Source organism: Erythrolamprus reginae, chromosome 2 (assembly GCF_031021105.1).
Source record: "Erythrolamprus reginae isolate rEryReg1 chromosome 2, rEryReg1.hap1, whole genome shotgun sequence".
Classification (NCBI taxonomy): domain Eukaryota; kingdom Metazoa; phylum Chordata; class Lepidosauria; order Squamata; family Dipsadidae; genus Erythrolamprus; species Erythrolamprus reginae.
In genome coordinates, this window is record NC_091951.1 from 259,082,963 (window position 1) to 259,104,815 (window position 21,853).

A 21,853-nucleotide genomic window follows, 5' to 3' on the forward strand; every position below is an offset into this window, starting at 1 on the left:
AAAGTCTATATTTTTCTCATTAAGTTGTACCCAGTGTTGAAGACATTTCCGTATGTATGTATGAAGGTCTTGGCATATTTGGATTTCTTCCCGTGTAAGTTTTAGAGATTCCTGGTGACATTTTGACGAGTGGGACCTCGTCAAAACATCACCAGGAATCTCTGAAACTTATACGGAAAGAAACCCAAATATGCCAAGACCTTCATACCTGTACCCATGAAAATCTACGAAAATGTGTGTGTGTGTGTGTGATTATTTTTGTCGAATCTATCGTTATCAGCAAAAATATGGTGTGTGTGTGTGTGTGTGTGCACGTACATATGTAGATTGTTGTGAGTTCGGGTTTTTCCCGTGTATTATTTTGAGTGTCTGCGATGTTTCAGCGAAATCACATTTGCCATCATCAGGCTGAAGTTACTGGCTTTGTGCTGCTTTGAGTATACTCAATACATACATACATACATACATACATACATACATACATACATACATACATACATACATACATACATACATACTCATTCCTCACTAATAATCCAAAAACATTAAATAGGAATCATTGAATCCTTTGTAAAAGAGGCCTAAGTAGCTAGACAATGCTCAGAGTAGCTCTTGACCTCCTGAGTTGATGCAGAAATATAATGCAATTTGTTTGTAGCTGGTCTTGTTGACTGAAGTTTCTTTCATGAATCTTTCCTTAGCTTGCTTTAGTTTACTCTGCCTTTGATTTATATTAAAATATATTATTCTTGTCTGCCACCATTTGTTGGAAATGTAGAATGCAAATCTAAAAACCATATGTTTTATCAAATTTCATGATAGGGAAATAGCCTTGTTCTAATTTCTGCAGTTTTTCAGTCATGGTACTTTTCCTTTTTCCAAGAGATAAATATGATTTTGTTTACAACTTGCAGAATTTCTCAGAGATAGCAATTACATGTTTACTTTATTTTTAAAGGACCAAAATTTTATGAGGAATCTAGCTCACTCAACGTATTCATGATTTTATCTGCTATTCCCATGAAATTCTGGGCATTTTTAAATTAAATCAGTTTTTAAAAGTTGATACTTTGTCCCTATGATATTATGTGGAATTATGTAATTTTTAAGTTTGCCTTTCCTACTAAGAGATCCATGTGAAAATACTGAGATTTTGTGCCACTGCAGTTGATTGCAATTCAACTTCTCCGTACTGAAGGAGCGGGTCCAGCAGTCACACGGGTTGCTCATGTCCAATCCGGTGGAACTGAGCCTAGTGTTAAAAAAGCTTGCCGGATCCGCCCCTTCCCCAGAATTCGCTCAGTTCGCATATCCTGCGGTTGTATTGTGATAGCTCGTTCAACATTCTAACACCTTCCCTTCGATCTTTTCCTTCAAAAGTAGTAAGAATTGTTTTACCATTATTATTTACTTGCACGGATAGCGCCAGCCGTTTGAGGCTCGGCTTTTTTCCTTTGGAGAAGTTGCGGTTTCGTTTTCCCCCGGCGGTTTTGCCGTGTACGATTCCCGCGGCCGCTTGTGGATTCCTTTAATCCCTTGGCCTGGAGGTCTCGGTGCAAGTATTGATTTATTTATTCATTATTGTAATATGATTAAAGGGCTTTAATATACCTCCTGCGGAGTGAGACGCCTTTCTAGTCTCCTGGACTTAGTCGATCGCTTCCCCTTTAAAAATCCTATCTCGGAGCGATTTTCGGCGCGAAGGCCTTCGCGCCCATTTTTAAATTTAGGCCTCTCGTGTTGGCCTTCTGCCAGCCGCGTAGGCCTCAGTCCACCGCGTGGATCCCGGAGCGGGCCTTGGGACGCCCAGGCTTAATTCTCCACCGGCTAAGCCTCCAACCAGAGTGCCTTGGTTTACTTAATTAAAAAGTTTAGGGAGGCTGGGCCCCGCTGGATCTGGGGACACGAACTCTGGGTTTGCCCAGATTGCCCTCAAGTCTCAGCAGCTTCGAGGCCTCGAAGCAGGATCCATTCCTCTTGGGAAGTACTTGAAATTCTTCTCCTTAATTATTCAGTTATTGGCTCAGCCTTGTCTTCTGTTAATTGTCAGACTATGGCTACTTTTCCCAAGAGAGGCACAACTAAAGGTCCCAGAGAGGCCAGGCCTACAGGCGATGAAATTACTAGTATCCCCCAGGCCTCTTCCTCCTCTTCTCCAGGGGCCCGCCCCTCGACCAAGATCACCAGGGCCGAGAAGAGAAGGGACCTAGCCCTACAAAGAATCCATGATAAATCAGCAAAACGTTTGAAAGTACAGGCCCAAGTACTCAGTAGTCAAGACCCCCCAGAGGCTTCTAGTCTACCTCCTTCTGGGGTCCCTGTGTTATCTCTGGATGAGCCTAACCTAGACAGACCCCAACCTAATCTATGGGGCATAGGTCCAGAGGAACCAGATATTATTGAAGATTCCCCCCAGCCAGGATCCTCCCAGGCCTTTAGGGATTCTTCTGCCATTCCTGCTGATATTTCTAGTTTACCTCCTGAGTTCCAATCTATTTTTTCTGTGTTGTCCAAGGCCATTGATGCCAAACTCTCCTCCATCAATGAGCTTTCCGTACTTCCTCCTCCTCCTCGTCCCTCCCGCCCCTTGGGTTCCTCCCCAGCGGTTAGAGCTCCTATTCAGGAGGATTCAGATTCCTCTCAGGACGAATATGAGGATTTGGAGGATGATGAGGATCCCTTTCAAGGTCTCTCAGATGATGAGGAATCCCAAATAAAGGTTCCTTCTCCAATTACTATTTTTCCTTCTCAATTGTTCAAATCTCTCCTCCTCAAAGCTAGAATTTCTACGGGATTAGCGGCCCAGGAGAAACAAGCCTCTACTTCCACTGATCCCCCGGAGGAGAACTTACCTTACTTCACAGAGGAACAGGAGGATAACGAGGTAATTCCTATGCCTAAATTGTTTAAAGATGCCTTACTTAAACAGTGGGATTTCCCAGCCTCTGGCCTTAATCCCTCCACCAAGGACAGAAAATTGTACAAACTTTCCTCTTCCTATGAAGAGCTCCTCTCCTTTCCTAAACCGGATGAACCTGTCAAGATCCTTCACTCGGCAGCGGCTGTGCCAGGCGAAGCAGAGGAAGTCCTCCGCCCAGAGGACAAGCGGATTGAACAAATGCTCAAAAGAGGATTCACCGCAGATTCCTGGGCCATTAAAAGTTCTGCAGCAGCTTCCTTTTTCTCCAGAGCCATGCTTCTGTGGCTTCGCCAACTACAACAGCATATTCCTCCCGATGACTTGAGAGGTCAACAAGACTTCAACAAGGTCTTTGCAGCTGCCCAGTACGTGGCTGATGCCACCTTGCAATCTACTAGATTTTCTGCTAAGTCTATTGCAGCTTCTACAACGGCAAGAAGACTCCTATGGATTCGCCCTTGGCAAGCGGGAGTACGCCAGAAGTGGCAGTTATCCCAGGGTCCCTTAAAGCGCGATCTTCTTTTCGGTGATCTTCTGGATCCACTCCTCACGGAAACCACGGACAAGAAGAAAGTCTTGGGCCCAACCACCAAAAAGGCTACCAAAATGCAGTCCTTTCGTCGCCCAGGGCGCCAGCCAGATCAAGCGGCTTCCTATCAGAGATCTCCAGGTCAGTATTCCCCCCGCTTTCGTTCCCAAGGTAGGAACTCCAGGGGCAGAGGTTTTCGCTTCCAAAGGGGAGCGTCCTCTAACAGGGCTTCAAAAAAACCTAGATGGTAATTTTTCCTCAATTCCCATAGGGGGTCGCCTAGCCCATTTCGCCTCTAATTGGCGTCTCACCTCCAAGGACCCCTGGGTCATTGACACCGTTCAAACAGGCCTTCTATTAGAATTTGTTTCTCCTCCCCCGAAACGTTTTATTTCCTGCCCTTCTCCCAGGTCATCCTCAGATCGTAACCGTATGGAGGAGGCCATTTCTCATCTATTGTCAATCAGAGCCATTCAACCGGTCCCTTCCGGTCAGAAGGGCCTAGGATTTTACTCCATCCTATTTATGGTGCCAAAGTCCTCCGGAGGTTGGAGAGCTATTTTGGATTTAAAGAAGCTGAACCTATTCATCAAATATAGGAAGTTTAAGATGCACTCCTTATCTTCTATTTTGGCCGCCATCCACACGGGAGATTTCATGGTCTCTTTAGACCTCACTGAGGCCTACCTTCACATTCCTATAGCCAAGTGCCACAGAAAGTTTTTACGTTTTTCCTTTCAAGGTAGGCATTTCCAGTATAGGGCAATGCCATTTGGCCTTTCCTCGGCCCCTCGGGTCTTTACAAAGCTCTTGGGGTCCCTGGCGGCCTATATCCGGGCGTCTCCCATCCACATTTTATGTTATCTTGATGATATTTTGATTCATGGGAACTCCCTAGAGAAAGTGATTTCAGACCTGTCTGTCACCATGTCAGTCCTTCAGGACCATGGATTTTCCATCAACTTTGATAAAAGTCATCTCCAACCTTCCACATCCATTTTACACCTGGGTTCCATTATTAATTCAGAATCCTCCCAGGTTTTTCTCTCTCCCGAGAGAAAATTCAGTATAGGGGAGTTAATTTCCAACATTTTATCCAAACCTTCAGTATCCATAGTAACTCTGTCTTCCCTTTTGGGGAAGATGGTGTCATGCATAGGCATCATTCCCTGGGCTCGCCTTCATGCTAGGGAACTTCAGTGGTTCCTATTACCCTTTCAGAGATCGGGGCACAGCAACTCAAATCGTCGCATTGTCATTCCACCAAGTGTTCGCAGATCCTTCAAGTGGTGGAAGTCTCCGGCCATGGACAAAGGATCCCCGTTCAGGTGCCCGGATCAATTTGTCATCACCACAGATGCCAGTCTATCGGGATGGGGCGCCCACGCCCAGGGGATGATAGCCCAGGGCACGTGGTCCCCGGAGGAAGCTTCCAGGCCAATCAATTGGCTAGAATTAAGAGCCGTTTCTCTGGCTCTGAAACATTTCTCTCCTCGCATTCCCAACCGGCACGTTCTCATTCTCACCGACAACATTGCCACAAAAAGCCATATCTGCAGACAGGGGGGCACGAGATCCAAGGCTCTCATGAGGGAGGCCCTCAAGTTAGGCCTTTGGGCGGAAAAACATCTTCGGTCGCTCCTAGCCGACCACATCTCGGGGAGCCTCAACGTCCAGGCGGATTGGCTATCTCGAGCAACGATAGACCCAGGAGAGTGGAACCTCCATCAGGACCTGTTCCATCAGATCTGCCTCAGATTCGGCCTACCTATTCTGGATCTCTTCGCGACCAATGCGAACGCCCAACTCCCTCGCTTCTTTTCCAGATTTCCATCCCCGGGAGCGGAAGCAATCAATGCCCTCCGGAGTCCATGGCCACCAGGCCTACTTTACGCCTTTCCTCCAATTCCAATTCTCCCGGACGTGATTCACAAGGTCCTCACCGAGAGGGCCCGATTGATCTTAATCGCCCCGCATTGGCCCCGTCGACCCTGGTTCGCGGATCTCCAACAGCTGTCCGTTCAGGACCCCTGGCGACTCCCCGTTTCGGGGGATATGCTGCGGCAGGGGGCCTCATTCCATCCAGACCCGGAGTGGTTCCACCTCACCGCCTGGCTGTTATCAGGAGAGACTTAGAACTGCGTGGTCATGACCCCGATACAGCGGAGGTCATTTTAAGGGCCAGAAGGAGTTCGACCAATCGAATCTACGACCACACGTGGTCCAAGTTTCACCAGTGGTGCCTACAGGAAGGCCTCTCCCCTCTGTGCATTCCCATACACAGAATCATCTCCTTCCTTATGCAAGGCTTCCATAAAGGACTTTCTACCAGCACCCTCCGGCGTCATCTGGCAGCCATTTCATCTGTCCTAGGGGGCCCCCGCAGACAGCCTCTCCGATCCTTTCCAGAGGTTCAGGAATTTCTCAAGGGCATAGCCAACCTCAGACCTTCCAAGGTCCACAGGTATCCATCTTGGGATTTGCCTCGGGTTCTCCATTCCCTCACGCAGGCACCATACGAACCCCTAAAATCAGCATCCCTAAGGTACTTATCCTTTAAGGTAGCATTCCTGGTGGCTATTACCTCTGCTCGACGCATTTCGGAGCTGGCTGCCCTCTCAATCAGGCAGGACCTTTGCCAGTTCCATCAGGACAAGGTAGTCTTGCGACTGGACCCTACCTTCTTACCCAAGGTCAGTTCCATGTTCCACAGAACTCAGGATATTGTCCTACCTTCCTTCTGCCTCCAACGAGACCATCCCTTGGCAATTAGATGGCACACTCTGGATCTTATTAGAGCGCTGAGAATCTATATCCAACGCACAGGACCCTTTCGGAGGTCAGAAGCACTGTTTATAGCCTATCACCCCAGAGTCATGGGGACCAAAGTGTCTTCAACAGTAATAGGCCGTTGGATCAGAGGGACTATATCTAAGGCCTATGAATCGGCCTCCCTCTCAGTTCCAAGGAACATCACAGTGCATTCCACCAGAAGCGCAGCCACCTCGGCCGCTTGGGCGACTCAAGCCCCGTTGGAGGAGGTCTGCAAAGCAGCCACTTGGGCCTCGCCAAATTCCTTCATCAGGCACTACAAGATTGATGCTTACGCTTCAGCGGACGCTGCCTTTGGCAGAAGGGTACTCCAATCCGTTATCTCACACGATAGCAATCTAATCCCACCCTAGGGACCATCTATTGGGTATGTCCCATGTGACTGCTGGACCCGCTCCTTCAGTACGGAGAATAGGCGTTGATTGCTTACCTGAACGCCTCTTCTCGTACGGTGAGCGGGTACAGCAGTCACTTCCCGCCCTTGTATGTGTCTTCCTTACCTTCCTATAATCCTTTTTTTCCTCTAACAATAAGAGTTGAACACTACAGAGCTTCACAGCTGAGCCTAGTCTATGGATTCGCGAATTCTGGGGAAGGGGCGGATCCGGCAAGCTTTTTTAACACTAGGCTCAGTTCCACCGGATTGGACATGAGCAACCCGTGTGACTGCTGTACCCGCTCACCGTACGAGAAGAGGCGTTCAGGTAAGCAATCAACGCCTATTCCCCTGAATTGAACTTGCCATCTGTAGACCGGACAATCAATCCAGAGAGGTGAGCTGCCACCCTGGAGCCAAAATCTCTGACAATAGCGCTAAACCTCACTAAAATCCTAAAGCTCACTGACTACTACCCCCTACTGGTGATCCATGCGGGAACAAACGACACAAGGAAAGACATGAATCAAATAATGAAAACTACGACCACTTGGGCAACACAGTCAAAAAGATAGGGACACAGGTTGTCTTCTCCTCTATTCTACCCACAAGTGGACAACATCCTGCCAGAGAACACAAAATCCCACAGATAAACCACTGGCTAAGGAGATGGTGTCACCAAAATAACTTTGGTTTCCCCGCCCACGGTCTACAATACATCTCTAGCAAGAGACAGGCTATACCTTACCAGAGCTGGGAAGAACCTCCTAGGAAATCGACTAGCCCAACTTATCAGGAGAGCTTTAAACTAGAACTGAGAGGGGCGGGTGACAAAACTAAGAGACTGAATAATGAACAAAATAAGAAAGGGGTACAAGTCAAGCCCACAAATAAACCAGAGGATAAAAATGTCCACCCAGAATCAGACACAAACACCTAAAATGCCTGTACACTAATGCACAAAGCCTGAGGAACAAATAGGATGAACTGGAATTACTAATGCACGAGGGCCAATACAATCTAAGTGGTATTACAGAAACCTGGTGGGATGAAGCACACGACTGGAACACACAGATAAAGGGCTACAATATCTTCAAAAAAACAGGTCAAACAAGAAAGGAGGTGGAGTTGCACTATAAATAAAAGACCACTACACTGCCACTGAGCTATATCAATCCAAAGAAGATAGCCCCCTAGAAATCATATGGGTTAACATAAAAGAAAAAAAGGGCAATAATACAATTGGAGTATACCACCAAATCTGTTTGGCCACCAAACCAAACAGATACAGCGGACAACCTCTTTACAACCCAACTATCAGCAATATGCAACAAGCACAGCACAACAATAATGGGGGACTTTAACTACCCCGACATTAACTGGAAAACAAATTCAGCACAAAGTGGAAAGTCTGACAGATTTCTCACCAGCCTCGCTGACAACTTTCTAACCCAAAAAGTGGAACCAGGAACCAGAGAGGGACTGCAATACTAGACCTAATTCTAACAAACAGGGACGAAATGATAGAGGGAATAGAAGAAGAAGGGACACTCGGTGAGAGTGACCATATCATCCTAAAATTCAACATAATGCAATCACCAAATGCTATACCCAACTCCACTACAGTCCCAGACTTCAGAAAATCGGACTTTAACAAGCTCAGAGCGAACCTGGGAAAAAAACCCTGGAAGGAACCTCTAAAGAGTAAATCCACACAGGAAGCCTGGGAGGCCCTAAAAAACACTATCATAGAGGCCCAAAATAATTCAATCCCCATGAAAAGGAAAAGCAGAAAAACTAAAATGAAACCAGCATGGCTAAACAAAGACCTCGCAGAAAACATAAAAGAAAAAAAAGCCAAATATAAAAAATGGAAAGAAGGACTCATAACCAAGGCGGAATATCAGCAAACGGCCAGAACCTGCAAACAAAAAACAGCAAAAGCTCAACACGAACAATACCTTGCAATGAAAGTTAATGACAACAAAAAAGTTTCTTCCGTCACATAAACAAGAAGAAAACCAAGGAAACAGTCACTACACTAAAAAATGAAGACGATAATGAAATCACAGACAACAGACATAAAGCACAGCTGCTCAATGCCTACTTTACATCAGTCTTCACACAAAAAGGAACCACCAACCAACTAACCTGCAATAAACAGCCCCGGAACAGAACTCAACGCAGATAAAACTACAATTAGGGACTACTTGTGGGAGCTCAACGAGTACAAATCTCCAGGACCAGACGGACTTCACCCCAGAGTCCTAAAAGAACTGGCAGACCCCATAGCAGAACCTCATCTACCAAAAATCTTGAACCACTGAAGACCTACCGGAAGACTGGAAATGAGCTGACATAGTTTGCATCCACAAAAAAAGATAAAAAGACTGATCAAGGCAACTACAGACCTATCAGACTGACTTCTATACCTGGAAAAATAATGGAGAAAATAATAAAAAAAAAACCAGCTTTGCCACTACTTGGAAACAAAAAAGATAATATCCAACCTGCCAGCACAGGTTTGTCAGAAACAAATCATGCCAAACCAATCTCATATAATTTTTCAATACCATAACCAAATCAGTAGACAAGCACAACATAGTAGACCTCATAAACTTAGACTTCAGTAAAGCTTTTGATAAAGTTGACCACAATCTCTTAATCCACAAATTAGAAAAAAGCTGGGTAGATTACAACACATGCAGTTGGATTAACAGTTGGCTGACCAACCGCACCCAACAAGTTGTCCTCAACGGCTCCACATGGAAGAAGGTAGGCAGTGGGGTACCACAGGGTTCTGTCCTGGGCCCTGTGCTCTTCAACATTTTCATCAACGACCTGGATGAGGGAATAGAAGGGGAACTTATCAAATTCGCAGATGACACCAAGCTTGCGGGGGTAGCCAATACCCTAGATAGAGGATAGGCTCAAAATACAGAAAGACCTGGACAGGTTAACACAGTGGGCCCATACTAACAAAATGATGTTCAACGTCGACAAGAGCAAAGTCCTTCACTTAGGTAAAAAAAAGAACCTAGACACACATACAGCCTGGGAGAAACCCAATTCAACAGTAGTGACTGCGAAAAGTCTTGGTGGATAATCAACTAAACATGAGCCAACAATGTGCAGCAATGGCCAAAAAAACCAATACAATCCTAAGCTGCATCAACAGGGGAATACACTCCAAGACCAGGGAAGTCTTAATACCACTCTACTACGCTCTGGTCAGACCACATCTGGAGTACTGTATTCAGTTCTGGTCACCACACTTCAAAAGAGACATTGAGACTCTAGAGAAGGTGCAGAAAAGAGCAATCAAAATGATTAGGGAACTAGAAACTAAGATTTACGAAGAGAGACTGCGGGAATTGGGCATGGATAGCCTAGAGAAAAGGAGGGTCAGAGGGGACATGATAGCAGTCTACAGGTATATGAGGGGTTGCCACAGAGAGAAGGGGGTCACTCTATTCTCCAGGGAACCAGAGGGCCGGACAAGGAACAACGGCTGGAAGCTGACCAAGGGGAGATTCAACCTGGAAATAAGGAAGAACTTCCTGACGGTCAGAGCGATCAACCAGTGAAACAACCTTCCAGCGGACGTTGTAAACTCCAATACTCTGGACATTTTAAAGAAGAGATTGGACTGCCATTTGGCTGGGGTGCTGTAGACTTTCCTGCTCAGGCAGGGGGTTGAACTTGATGACCTGCATGGTCCCTTTCAACTCTAACAATTAATTAATTGTTGGATTTTACCTCTGTAGAGTAGCAGTTTTTGCTCTATATGCTGATTTGGAAGTTGCTTGCTTTGTGATTGTTATTCTTTATCAAATTACATTCAAGCAAATTACTTTTAATTATACCCTGATTTTTTTGGTCTATGACCATACAGCAAACAAGATAAATAACGTGATATTACCTATTACTTGAAAAGGATTGCTGACTCTTGCTATTAAAATATTTTATCTTCCTTTTCTAATAGATAGTGTTTCATTACTCACAAAATTTAGATATACCAGTAGGTATTTCTGGACTTAGGACCACAATTGGATCCAAATTTTCTCTTGTTAAATAAAACATTTGTTAAGTGGGTTTTGCCCCATTTTACAACTTTTCTGTCCACAGTTGTTAAGTGAATCACTGAATTTGATAAATGAGTAGCCAATGAATCTGGCTTCCACATTGATTTTGAGACACAGCAATGGTCATAAATATGAACCAGCAGCCAAGCATCTCAATTTTGATCACATGATTGTGGGGATACTGTAAAGGTTGTAACCGTGAAAAATGGTCATAAGTCATATTTTTCAGGGTCATAACTTTGAACGATCACTGAATGAACTGTTGTAAGTCGTGGACTGCCTGTACTGGCTATATTCCAGATTTGTTTTTCTGTGGTTGTCAGGTTCCTTAGTCTCAGAATCTGAATGGGACAACTTGCCACAGCCAATTCACTGTGGCTTACTTGCCGCACTCAACTCACCTCAACCAAATCAACTCGAGACAGCTTGCCGTAGCGAACTCACCGGGGGTGGGGGTGGGGGTGGCACATGGCTGCAGGACAATTTAACATTTCAATTTAAAATAAATAAAAACATATTTTAATTTCTGTCATTTGCATTTCATTTGGTCCTTCCTTTTGCAGCCTTTCTTTAATTATTCTGTTCCATCATTTCTTTGATATTAGTGTAACTCTTGTCCTAAGGCAACTTGTTGGGGCAAGTTGACTGTGGAAAGCTGGCCATGGTGAGTTACTTGGCTGTGGCAAGTTGTCATGGACCCCTCAGAATCTCATTATATACAAAAGGTGAACTAATGTTCTCTTTCTTTTTTTTTGTCTTTTGTCAGTGTTCCTCTTGGTTTGTTGATAGCTACTGCTTTAGCAAATTATGGTTTTTGGATGAACTAGAATAATAAAGAATAGAAATATAAGCAATATCTAAACTGGTTCATAAACTTGTGATTGTTAAATATAAGGTTATAGTATATTTAACATATTTTAAATGTGTTTTCATTTTTCCTATCTCAGTGAGTGGGCCACCCCAATTGTTGAAGTTGTTTTTTTCTCATATAGTACCTTTAAATGATTTTTTATTAATAAAAAATTCAAACGTAAATGTGAGTTCTTTATGTACTCATGTAACTTTTTTACTTTCTCATATTTTCTTAATCTGCAGGACAGAGTTTGGGGTATGGATTTGTGAATTACATTGACCCTAAGGATGCTGAAAAGGCAATCAACACTCTGAATGGATTGAGACTTCAAACCAAAACTATAAAAGTATGTAAAACTTTGAGATTAAAATTAATGTAGAACAAAATAGCTTGGGTAAGCTTATGTATTTCCAAAAGCTATATTAATTTGTTCAAAGTAATTGTCTTTGTTTGCCAGAGCTTACACCGGCAGTTTGCATCTATTTGCAACCATATCAAAAGAAAATCCCAGTATCTATCAAGTTATGTGATACTGTATTAATATTGATAATAATATAAAATAGAAAGCACTATATTTAAGACTTCTCTGATAAATGTTCCCAGCAGCTGAATTTTCCCACTTTGAATTCCCTTGTGCTTTGTCTCATGGTTTTCATAGACAGAAGAGTTCTAAATAAATTCATTTTTTGCCTTGCCTGAGGGCTGCAGGAGGCACAGCTGATTATGTCTTTGGAACAGTCATTGAAATGTGCTTGTTGCAGTGAGAGAGGTTTGGAGGTGACAAATGAGGTGCTTGGGGAGACTTCTAGCCTATGAGCCACAATTGTTCTCCGCTTTCCTAAAATAATACATTGATTTTCTTGTCATTTGAGATATACTGTAGATCTTAAGCGAAAAAGGTATGGGGAAAGTTAGATCATCCTTGCATTGGTATCTGAAATCACAGCTAGCTTTATTTTCCTTCTTCTGAGGTAATAAATCTGGATTTTGGAGTTCCTGCTTTTTGCACAATTTTTTTACACAGTGATCGAATGGAACAATGAATTTGATTGGTACAATAGGTTCTTTATCTAGGCAAGAGTGAATAGCGATATATTGGAGAAACGTCAGATGCAAGTACGGGTACTCCTCGATTTAACAACAGTTCATTTAGTGACCATTCAAAGTTATGATGACACTAAAAATGTGATTTATTACCATTTTTCCACACTCAAGAGCTTTGCAGCATCCCCATGGTCAAGTAATCATATTCAGATGCTGGACAACTGGTTCATAAGTAATTACCACTGCTGTGTTCCTGGGTCATATGATCAACTTTTGCAACAGAAAAATCAATGATGAAACCAGATTCACTTAACAACCATGTTACTAATTTATCAACTGAAGTCAATTCATTTAACAACTGTGGCAAGAAAGTTAATTAATTGGGACAAAACTCATTTAACAAATGTCTTATTTAACAACAGATTTTTTTGAGCTCAATTGTGGCTGTACACCAATCTTCATGAAAACAAGGTAAAATGCTCATTGTTCAGGAATCCATGTCCTTAATGAGGCTAGCCATTCTCCGTACTGAAAGAGCGAGTCCAGAAGTCACGTGGGTTGCTCGCTGTCCAATCTGTGGAGGACCGAGCCTAGTCTTTAAAAAGCCTGCTGGATCTGCCCCTTCCCCAGAATTCGCTCGGTCCTGCGATCAAGCGGGACATGTGGTGGCTCGTTCCTCTCTTAAAACACCTTCCCTTCATCCTTCTTCAATTCAGATAAGTAAAATTTGCTATTGACTTTTACTTTAAAGCTTGCCTTGTTTTCGCGCCATCCTTACTGGGCTCGGTGCTAAGGGAGAAGCCGCGGTGCGGCTATAGCTGTTTTTTTCCAAATGCCCTGCTTGCGCTGCTGCCGGATTGTATTTTTTTAACAATATCTAATCGGCTAGGAGGTTTATTGGCAAACTAAGGAAACAGTACAAAAAGGGGCACTTTTCCTCCTGTGGTGTGGGAAACTTTAGCAAGTTCTCTTGGCTGTGTCCTGGACTTTAGTCTTCCCTCCGGTTTCAAAAACGGTGGAGCGGTTTATTTTGGCACGAAGGCCCTCAGCACCTAGTAATTCTGGCACTTGCGGATCGCCCACACACATCCTGCCTGGTGCCATTAAGTCCGCCTCTTGGCCCTGGAGTAAGCTGTGAGATTCTCAGGCCTTTTCTCCCTGGCTAGGCCTCCAAACCAGTGTTCCTTGATTTTACTTCTGTTAAGGTTAGCGAGGCCTTCCCTTCTGCACTCATTGACACGAACTCTGGTACCGACCAGATTGACTTTGAGTTGCACACGCTCCTGGGCCTAGGAGCAGGGCCCCCCTTCCTCTTGGGAACGTTGCCCTATACAGCTCCCACCAATTTTTGACTCAAGCCTTTTACCTGTAATTTGTTCAGGCCATGACTTCGTTTCCCAAGAGAGGCACTTCTAAAGGTCCCAGAGAGGTTAGGCCTACTGGCGATGAAATTGATACTATCACCCAGGCCTTTTCCTCCTCTTCCTCGGGAGCCCCTATAATGGCTAGACCCACCAGGGCTGAGAAGAGACGGGACCAAGCTCTGCAAAGGATGCATGAGAAATCGGCTAAACGTTTAAAAGTGCAGGCCCAAGTGCACGTTAGCCCTGACCCTCCAGAGGCTTCTAATCAGTTTCCCTCTGGTGTCCCTGTGCTTTCCCTGGAGAGCCAAACCTAAACAGACCCCAACCTAACTTATGGGTCTTAGGTCCAGAGGAGCCAGACATTATGATGGAAGATCCCTCCGAGCCAGACACATCCCAGGCCTTCAGGGAATCTCCATCCCTAACTGTTCCCATTACTAGCCTTCCTCCAGAGCTTCAATCTATGTACTCTGCCTTGTCTCAAGCCATTGATGCCAAGCTCTCGGCTATCAATGTGCCTTCTCACTCTCGTCCCCCTCCATGCGCCCCTAGGCCTGTGAGTTGTTTCTCATCGTACAGAATTCCAGTTCATGAAGACTCGGATCCCTCCCAGGATAAGAATGATGATATGGACGTAGAGGACAAGGATGGCCCATTCCAATGCCTATCAGAGGATGAGGAATCACAGATCAAGATTCCAACTCCTGCTGCAATTTTTCCATTTCAACTCTTCAAATCACATCTATCAAGGCAAGAGTTGTCACAGGCTTAGCTGGTCAAGATAAACAATCTGTTCCTCCCAGAGATACTCCTGAGGAAAATCTGCCATACTTCATGGAGGAACAGGAAGAAAATGAGGTCATCCCCATGCCCAAATTGTTCAAGGATGGTCTGCTCAAGCAGTGGGGCCACCCGGCCTTCGGCTTCAATCCTACAACCAAGGACAAGAAGTTATATAAGCTTTCTCCATCTTATGAAGATCTTGTCTGTCCCAAAGCTGATGAACCGGTAAAGACTCTACACTCTGCGGCTGCTATGCCTGGTGAAGCAGAGGAGGTGTTAAAACCCGAACACAAGTGCTTAGAGCAAATGCTCAAAAAGTGTTTCTTCGCAGATACCTGGGCTATTAAGAGTGCAACAGCAGCAGATTTCTTCTCTAGAGCTATTCTCTTATGGCTTCAACAGCTCCAGCAGCATATTCCCCCTGATGATCTACGGGGCCAACATGATTTCAATAAAGTTTTTGCAGCGGCCCAATATGTAGCAGATGATTTGCGGCAAGGTCAGTAGCTGCCTCAACGACAACCAGAAGACTTCTATGGCTTCACCCTTGGCAGGCGGGAGTGAGGCAAAAATGGCAGCTGGCCATGGGTCCTTTGAAGCGCAACCTCCTATTTTCTGACCTTTTGGACCCTCTTCTCACTGAAACCGCTGACAAAAAGAAAGTTTTGGGGCCCACCAATAAGAAGGCCATCAAAACCCAACCCTTTCGATGTCCTAATCGTCAACAGGACCAAGGGTTCGCTTTCCAGAGAAACTCAGGTCAGTATTCCCCTCGTTTTCGCTCCCAAGCTGGCAGAAACCCCAGGGGTAGTGGATCCCGTTTCCAAAAGAGGTTCATTATTATTATTATTATTATTATTATTATTATTATTATTATTATTAATTAATTAAATTTGTATGCCGCCCCTCTCCGTAGACTCGGGGCGGCTCGACCAGAGCTTCCAGGAAGCCCAGATGGTGAGCTCCATTCTACTCCTATAGGGGGGCGCCTGGCTTGGTTCTCCAGCTGGCACCGTTCCTGTAAGGACCCCTGGGTTATTTCCACTGTGGAATGGGGTCTCCAGTTGGAGTTTATTTCCATGCCTCCCAAACGTTTCATTTCATGTCCCTCCCCTAGGTCTTCTCCATCTCGTCTCCGAATGGAGGAAGCTATTCAACATCTGTTGTCTATCAGGGCTATCCAACCAGTTCCCTCTTCCCAAAGAGGTCTGGGCTTCTATTCCATCCTCTTCATGGTCCCTAAGACATCTGGAGGATGGAGAGCCATTTTAGATCTTAAAAGATTAAACCAATTCATTAAATATAGGAAATTTAAGATGCATTCTTTGTCATCCATCCTAGCCTCTCTCCATCCAGGGGACTTTATGGTATCCTTGGATCTGACGGAAGCCTATCTCCACATCTCTATTGCTAAGGGTCACAGGCAATTCCTACTTTTCACCTTCCAGGGCAAACACTATCAGTATAGGGCCATGCCCTTTGGGCTCTCCTCGGTGCCTCAAGTCTTTACTAAGCTCCTAGGCGCCCTGGCAGCTCACCTCCAAGTCACGCCCATTCATATTTTATGCTATTTGGAAGACATATTAATTCACGGTTCCTCTAAAGAGGACACCTGCTCAGACCTCAAAATTGCCATGTCTATTCTACAGGATCATGGTTTTTCCATTAATTTCAAAAAAATCAGCTCCATCCGTCTACTTCCATTCAACATCTGGGGGCCATCATAAATTCAGATCTCTCAGATCTTTCTCTCTATTCTACTTTCTCTCTACTACTCTTTACGTTTCTCTCTCTACTGAGAGAAAGATCAGTATTAAGAAGCTTATCTCCCAGTTAAGAGAAGGACTACAATGGTCACCCTGTCTTCCCTACTGGGAAAGATGGTGTCCTGCATTGGTATTATCCCATGGGCCTGTCTTCACGCCAGAGATCTCCAATGGCTTCTGTTACCGTTCCAGAGATCGGGGAACAGCAACTTGGTATGCCTCATCACCGTTCCAGCCACAATCTTAAGATCCCTTATGTGGTGGACTTCCCCCGCTCTGGACAAGGGATCCCCCTTCAAGTGTCCAGATCAATTTACCATTACCACGGATGCCAGCTTAACGGGCTGGGGAGCCCATGCTCAGGGCTTGATAGCCCAAGGCACGTGGTCAGCGGAGGAAGCTTCCAGACCTATCAACTGGCTGGAATTGAAAGCAGTGTCATTGGCCCTCAAACAATTCAAATCACACATCATCAATCAACATGTCCTGATTCTCCCGGACTATATAGCTACAAAGAGGCATATTTGCAGACAAGGGGGCACCAGGTCCAAGGCCCTGATAAGAGAAGTCCTGAAACTGGGTCTCTGGGCAGAGAGACATCTACAGTCCTTATGGGCCGACCACATATCAGGGAGCTCTCAATGTGCAGGCGGAGAGTGGAGCCTTCATCCGGCTCTGTTCCAGCAAACCTGCCTCAGATTCGGTTACCAATCGCTAGACCTATTTGCGACCGCGACCAACGCTCAACTCCCTCGATTCTACTCCAGGTTTCCATCCCCGGGAGTGGAGGCAACAAATGCAATCAGAATTCCCTGGCCTCGAGGGCTGCTTTACGCCTTCCCTCCAATTCCAATTCTCCTAGATGTGATCCACAAGATCATCCTCGAGAAGGCCCAGGTGATTCTGATAGCCCCTCACTGGCCACGCCGGCCTCGGTTCGCCGACCTACAATGTCCGTCCGTCCAGGACCCCTGGCGACTCCCCATTTTGGAGGATATTATTATTATTATTTATTAGATTTGTATGCCGCCACTCTCCGCAGACTTGCAGCAGGGGGCTTCTCACCATCCAGATCCGGAGTGGTTCCACCTCATCGCTTGGCTATTATCCGGCACGACCTAGATCTGCGATGCTATGACCCAGACACTATAGAAAGAATCCTGAATGCCAGAAGACTTTCCACCAACAGGATTTACGACCATACCTGGTCCAGGTTTCACCAATGGTGCTCACAGAAGGATCTATCCCCCCTGTGCATTCCCATTCACAGGATCGTAGCCTTCCTCATAAAAGGGTTCCATCAAGGCCTCTCATCCAGCACGTTTCGACGTCATCTAGATGCTTTATCTTCGGTCCTAGCAGGGCCTCGCAGACAACTACTCCGTTCTTCCCTGGAAATTCAAGAATTTTTAAGAGGTATTTCGAACCTCAGGCCTTCCAAGGTCCACAGATACCCATCCTGGACTTACCGCGGGTTCTACATTCCCTCACTCAGGCACCATATGAACACCTAAGATCAGCATCCTTCAGGTACCTATCTTACAAGGTAGCATTCCTGGTGGCGATAACATCTGCCCGACACATCTCAGAATTGGCAGCCCTTTCCATTCAGCAGGATCTATGCCAGTTCCATACGGACAAAGTAGTCATGTGCCTGGACCCCACCTTTCTACCCAAGGTCAGTTCCATGTTCCACAGATCCCAGGACATATTGCCTTCTTTTTGTTCCAATCAGAACCATCATCTTATGATCAGATGGCACACTTTAGATCTCACCAGAGCGCTGAGAATCTACATCCAACGGACGAGACCTTTTCGGAGATCTGAAGCCCTATTGGTGGCCTACCATCCCAGATCCCTGGGATCCAAGGTATCTTCAACCATAATAGGTTGTTGGATCCGAGGGACTATCTCAAAGGCCTTATGAGTCAGCTTCCCTCAGCATACCTAGAGGTATCATGGCACACTCCACAAGAAGTGCAGCCACATCTACCGCATGAGCAACTCAAGCTCCATTGGAAGAAGTCTGCTAAGCAGCCACTTGGGTCTCCAAACTGTTTCATAAGGCATTAAAAAATTGACTCTTATGCTTCAGCGGATGCTGCCTTCGCCAGAAGAGTCCTCCAATCCGTTATCTCTCACGATAGCGAACTAATCCCTCCCTAGGGACTCATCTATTGGGCATGTCCCATGTGACTGCTGGACCCGCTCTTTCGGTATGGAGAATAGGCGCTGATTGCTTAACCGAATGCCTCTTCTCGTACATTGAACGGGTACAGCAGCCACTTCCCTCCCTATTTCCTTTCTAACTATGGTTATTCCTTTAACCTGTCTCTTTTCCTATCATGAGAGTTGAGCACTATCGAGCCACCACACTTGAGCCTAAGTCTACGGATTCGTGAATTCTGGGGAAGGGGCGGATCCAGCAGGCTTTTTTAAAGACTAGGTTTGATCCTCCACGGATTAGACAGCGAGCAACCCACGTGACTACTTTACCCGCTCAGCGTATGAAAAGAGGCGTTCAGGTAAGCAATCAACGCCTATTTATTCCTCATTAAATGAGGGCACATTGAGGGGAGGCAAAATATGCTGTGAATGGGTAAAGTATATCTTAAATGTTCATAAATGGCATTTTTGTGCTGCCCATGAATCACAGCTGATAATTTGTTACATGCTTTACTGGTTTTCAACATCCAATATTTATACTCATCAACTTTCAATGGAGATTGAAATCTAACATGAGGGCCAAGTTATCATCAGTCACAGAGAAAGCATGGAATGTAAAATTGTTGAAATAACATTTTGCACAAGTTTCTCAACCAGTGAAATCCCATAATCAAAAAGCATGTTCCCCCGTGGGAATTACAGGTAATTCTTGAGTTACAACAACTGAGACCAACATTTCTGTTGCTAAGTAAAACATTCCTCGGAGAGGGGTGGCATACAAATCTAATAAATTATTATTATTATTATTATTATTATTATTATTATTATTATCATCATCATCATCATCATCATCATCATCATCATCATCATTTGTTAAGTGATTCTCCACTGCACTGCTCAGAGAGTCCAACGTGGGTAATACTTCAGCCTTATTGGCAGGGACTGAGTTAGAAATTAGCATAATTAATATGTCCCGCCCACCACTGCCCCCTCTTAGCCAGTTTTAAAAACTCAGTCATAGAGTAGGGACTATGAGTTTTGTTCTCCCTTGTTAAATAAAGTTTTAACAATTGCTTCTCCTTTTTTCTCCTTTTCTACAGGAAAGAAGACAGAGTTCCTTGGAATGAGAGCCTCTGCCCTCTGGGGTATAGTTCTCCAACTTTCTAATCCCTGAGAGGCCTCTGCTCTCCGGAGTATTGCCTTGCTGACAGGGCTCGCTGGTATGGGGTCCCTGACGTCTGCGATCATAACCCCCTTGTCCATTTGCCCTTCTGGACACCCAGCGCAAACCGACACCTCCAGGATCGGCTCCGGCCGACAGAGAGGAACCGCGGCTTCCCAGCTCGCCGCAGGGAGCTTAATCAGCTGTGAGGCGGCTTTTGAAGCGGCGGTTAGCGGCGCAGCAGCGAGGAAAGCCCCAGATTGCCGCGAGGAGCTCCAAGGAGCTTTATCAGCTGGAAGGCCGGGAGAAAACTCCGCAACCGCAGCAGCTAGCGCCAGGCAGCCCAAGACGGCCGAGGAGAGCCCCAGGGGAAAAAAGATCAGCTGGGAAGCGGCAGAAAAGCCGCGTTTCAAGGACGTTCCGATCAGGGAATCCCGGGACCGCAGGAGAGTCTGCTTTACCTCCGAAACCGGCAGTGGGCAAGTTATAGGACCTGAGTGTCTTTTCCCGTCATATTTCGGTCCCCGGGCCACGTTACGGCCGCCATCTTGTGGACAATGAGAAGGCAAATTCAGCCTCTCCCGGGTGGCCATTTTTGAAAGGGCATTACCAGGAGACTAATGGCCTAGGCCACGCCCACCTGAACCAATCGGGTACTAGGCAGCTATGACGCTATAATTGGGCGACACTGAGCTGAGTCATTCACAGGCTGGGATTGCATTGAAAGGCTTCCTACTACAATTATTGTGAGTAATTCCTGACTCAAAGATGTCGCAGTTACCCCAGAGCAATACCGGTGAACCGGCTGCCCCCTCAACTAGTAAGGGGAAGGAGAAATCCCACAGTAGCAAGTCTAAGGGGAAATCATCACAATCAGCAACGGCCCTGAAAGACGCTGAGAAAAGAATCAAAGCCCTGGAGGCCCAGCTGGAAATGAGCAAGTCCAGGCAGGGACCTAGCCCCTCCAGCACCTTCCCCCCTCAACACCTGAGCCCCTTGGCCACTGAAACACCATTGGAGAGCATGCTACTCTCTGGGACAGGGGGCTTATCACCAGATCGCCCCTTGAGTGCCCCCCCAGCACAAGGGTGTCAGGGAACAGAGTGGTCTAGACCGGCTATACAACCAAGGCCGCAACCCACTCAGGCTGCAGCAACATTTACTCCAACAGCAGCGGGCCTTAGAGGACCCATAGATAACTGGCAAACAATGTCTCCATCCTTGCAAGACATGATTGCCTCGGCCTACTCGCAAGGCATTGCAGTGGGCGGCCAACAGAGGCCTTCACCACTTCCTAGGCCTAGCAGACAGAATCCTTGGACTGTGCCAGAGGTAGCCACATCTATTCATGACTCCTTCCAGGAAGATCAGGACCTTGGGGAGATGCCCATGGACCAGGAAGATGAACTATCCGGAGATGAGGCCACCTTGCCTGAGCAACCTCCACTAGCAGGCCTTTTCAAGCAGTCTCTCTTCAGAGTTTTGCTGAATAAGGCCAAGGCCACCTTGACTCCTGACAACTCAGCAAAGCCAGCAGCCCAGGATGTGGGCATCATGCCAGCAGCTAGGCTCATCAATGAGCCCCAGAGAGAGTCTGAGTACATTCCTGCAATTCCCATATTTGCAGAGAACATCAAAAAACCCTGGCAGCAGCCAACTGCAGCCCTAGGACCCTCAGCCTGGGACAGAAAATTCTATACTTTCAACCCAGAGGTGGAGGATTTGCTCCAGTATCCTACGGTAGATACCCCGGTGACATCCTTGATGTCCAATGCTGTCGTGCCATCAGACATGGCAGATGGACTGAAACCGGATGATAGGAAGGCGGAGAATATGACCAGAAGAATGCATCTGTTGACAGCCTGGTCCCTCAAAGCGGCATCGGCCGCATCTTTCTTTAACAGGGCCTCCATTCTATGGTTAAAAGACATGCTAACCAGACTAGGCCCTGAGGAGGCCAGGCTCTGCCAAGA

The 21,853-nt window shown here is 46.0% G+C and overlaps 1 protein-coding gene across 11 annotated transcripts in view; it reads left to right on the forward strand.

The window, feature by feature from the left end:
* The window catches only part of ELAVL2 (ELAV like RNA binding protein 2), a 213,462-nt gene that overhangs the window by 148,489 nt on the left and 43,120 nt on the right, over positions 1-21,853 (forward strand). For all 11 annotated transcript variants that reach the window (XM_070742491.1, XM_070742499.1, XM_070742490.1 and 8 more), the window contains one exon: positions 11,838-11,941. In XM_070742491.1, coding sequence (XP_070598592.1) covers positions 11,838-11,941 — 104 coding nt within the window. The remainder of the gene's footprint in view (positions 1-11,837; positions 11,942-21,853) is intronic.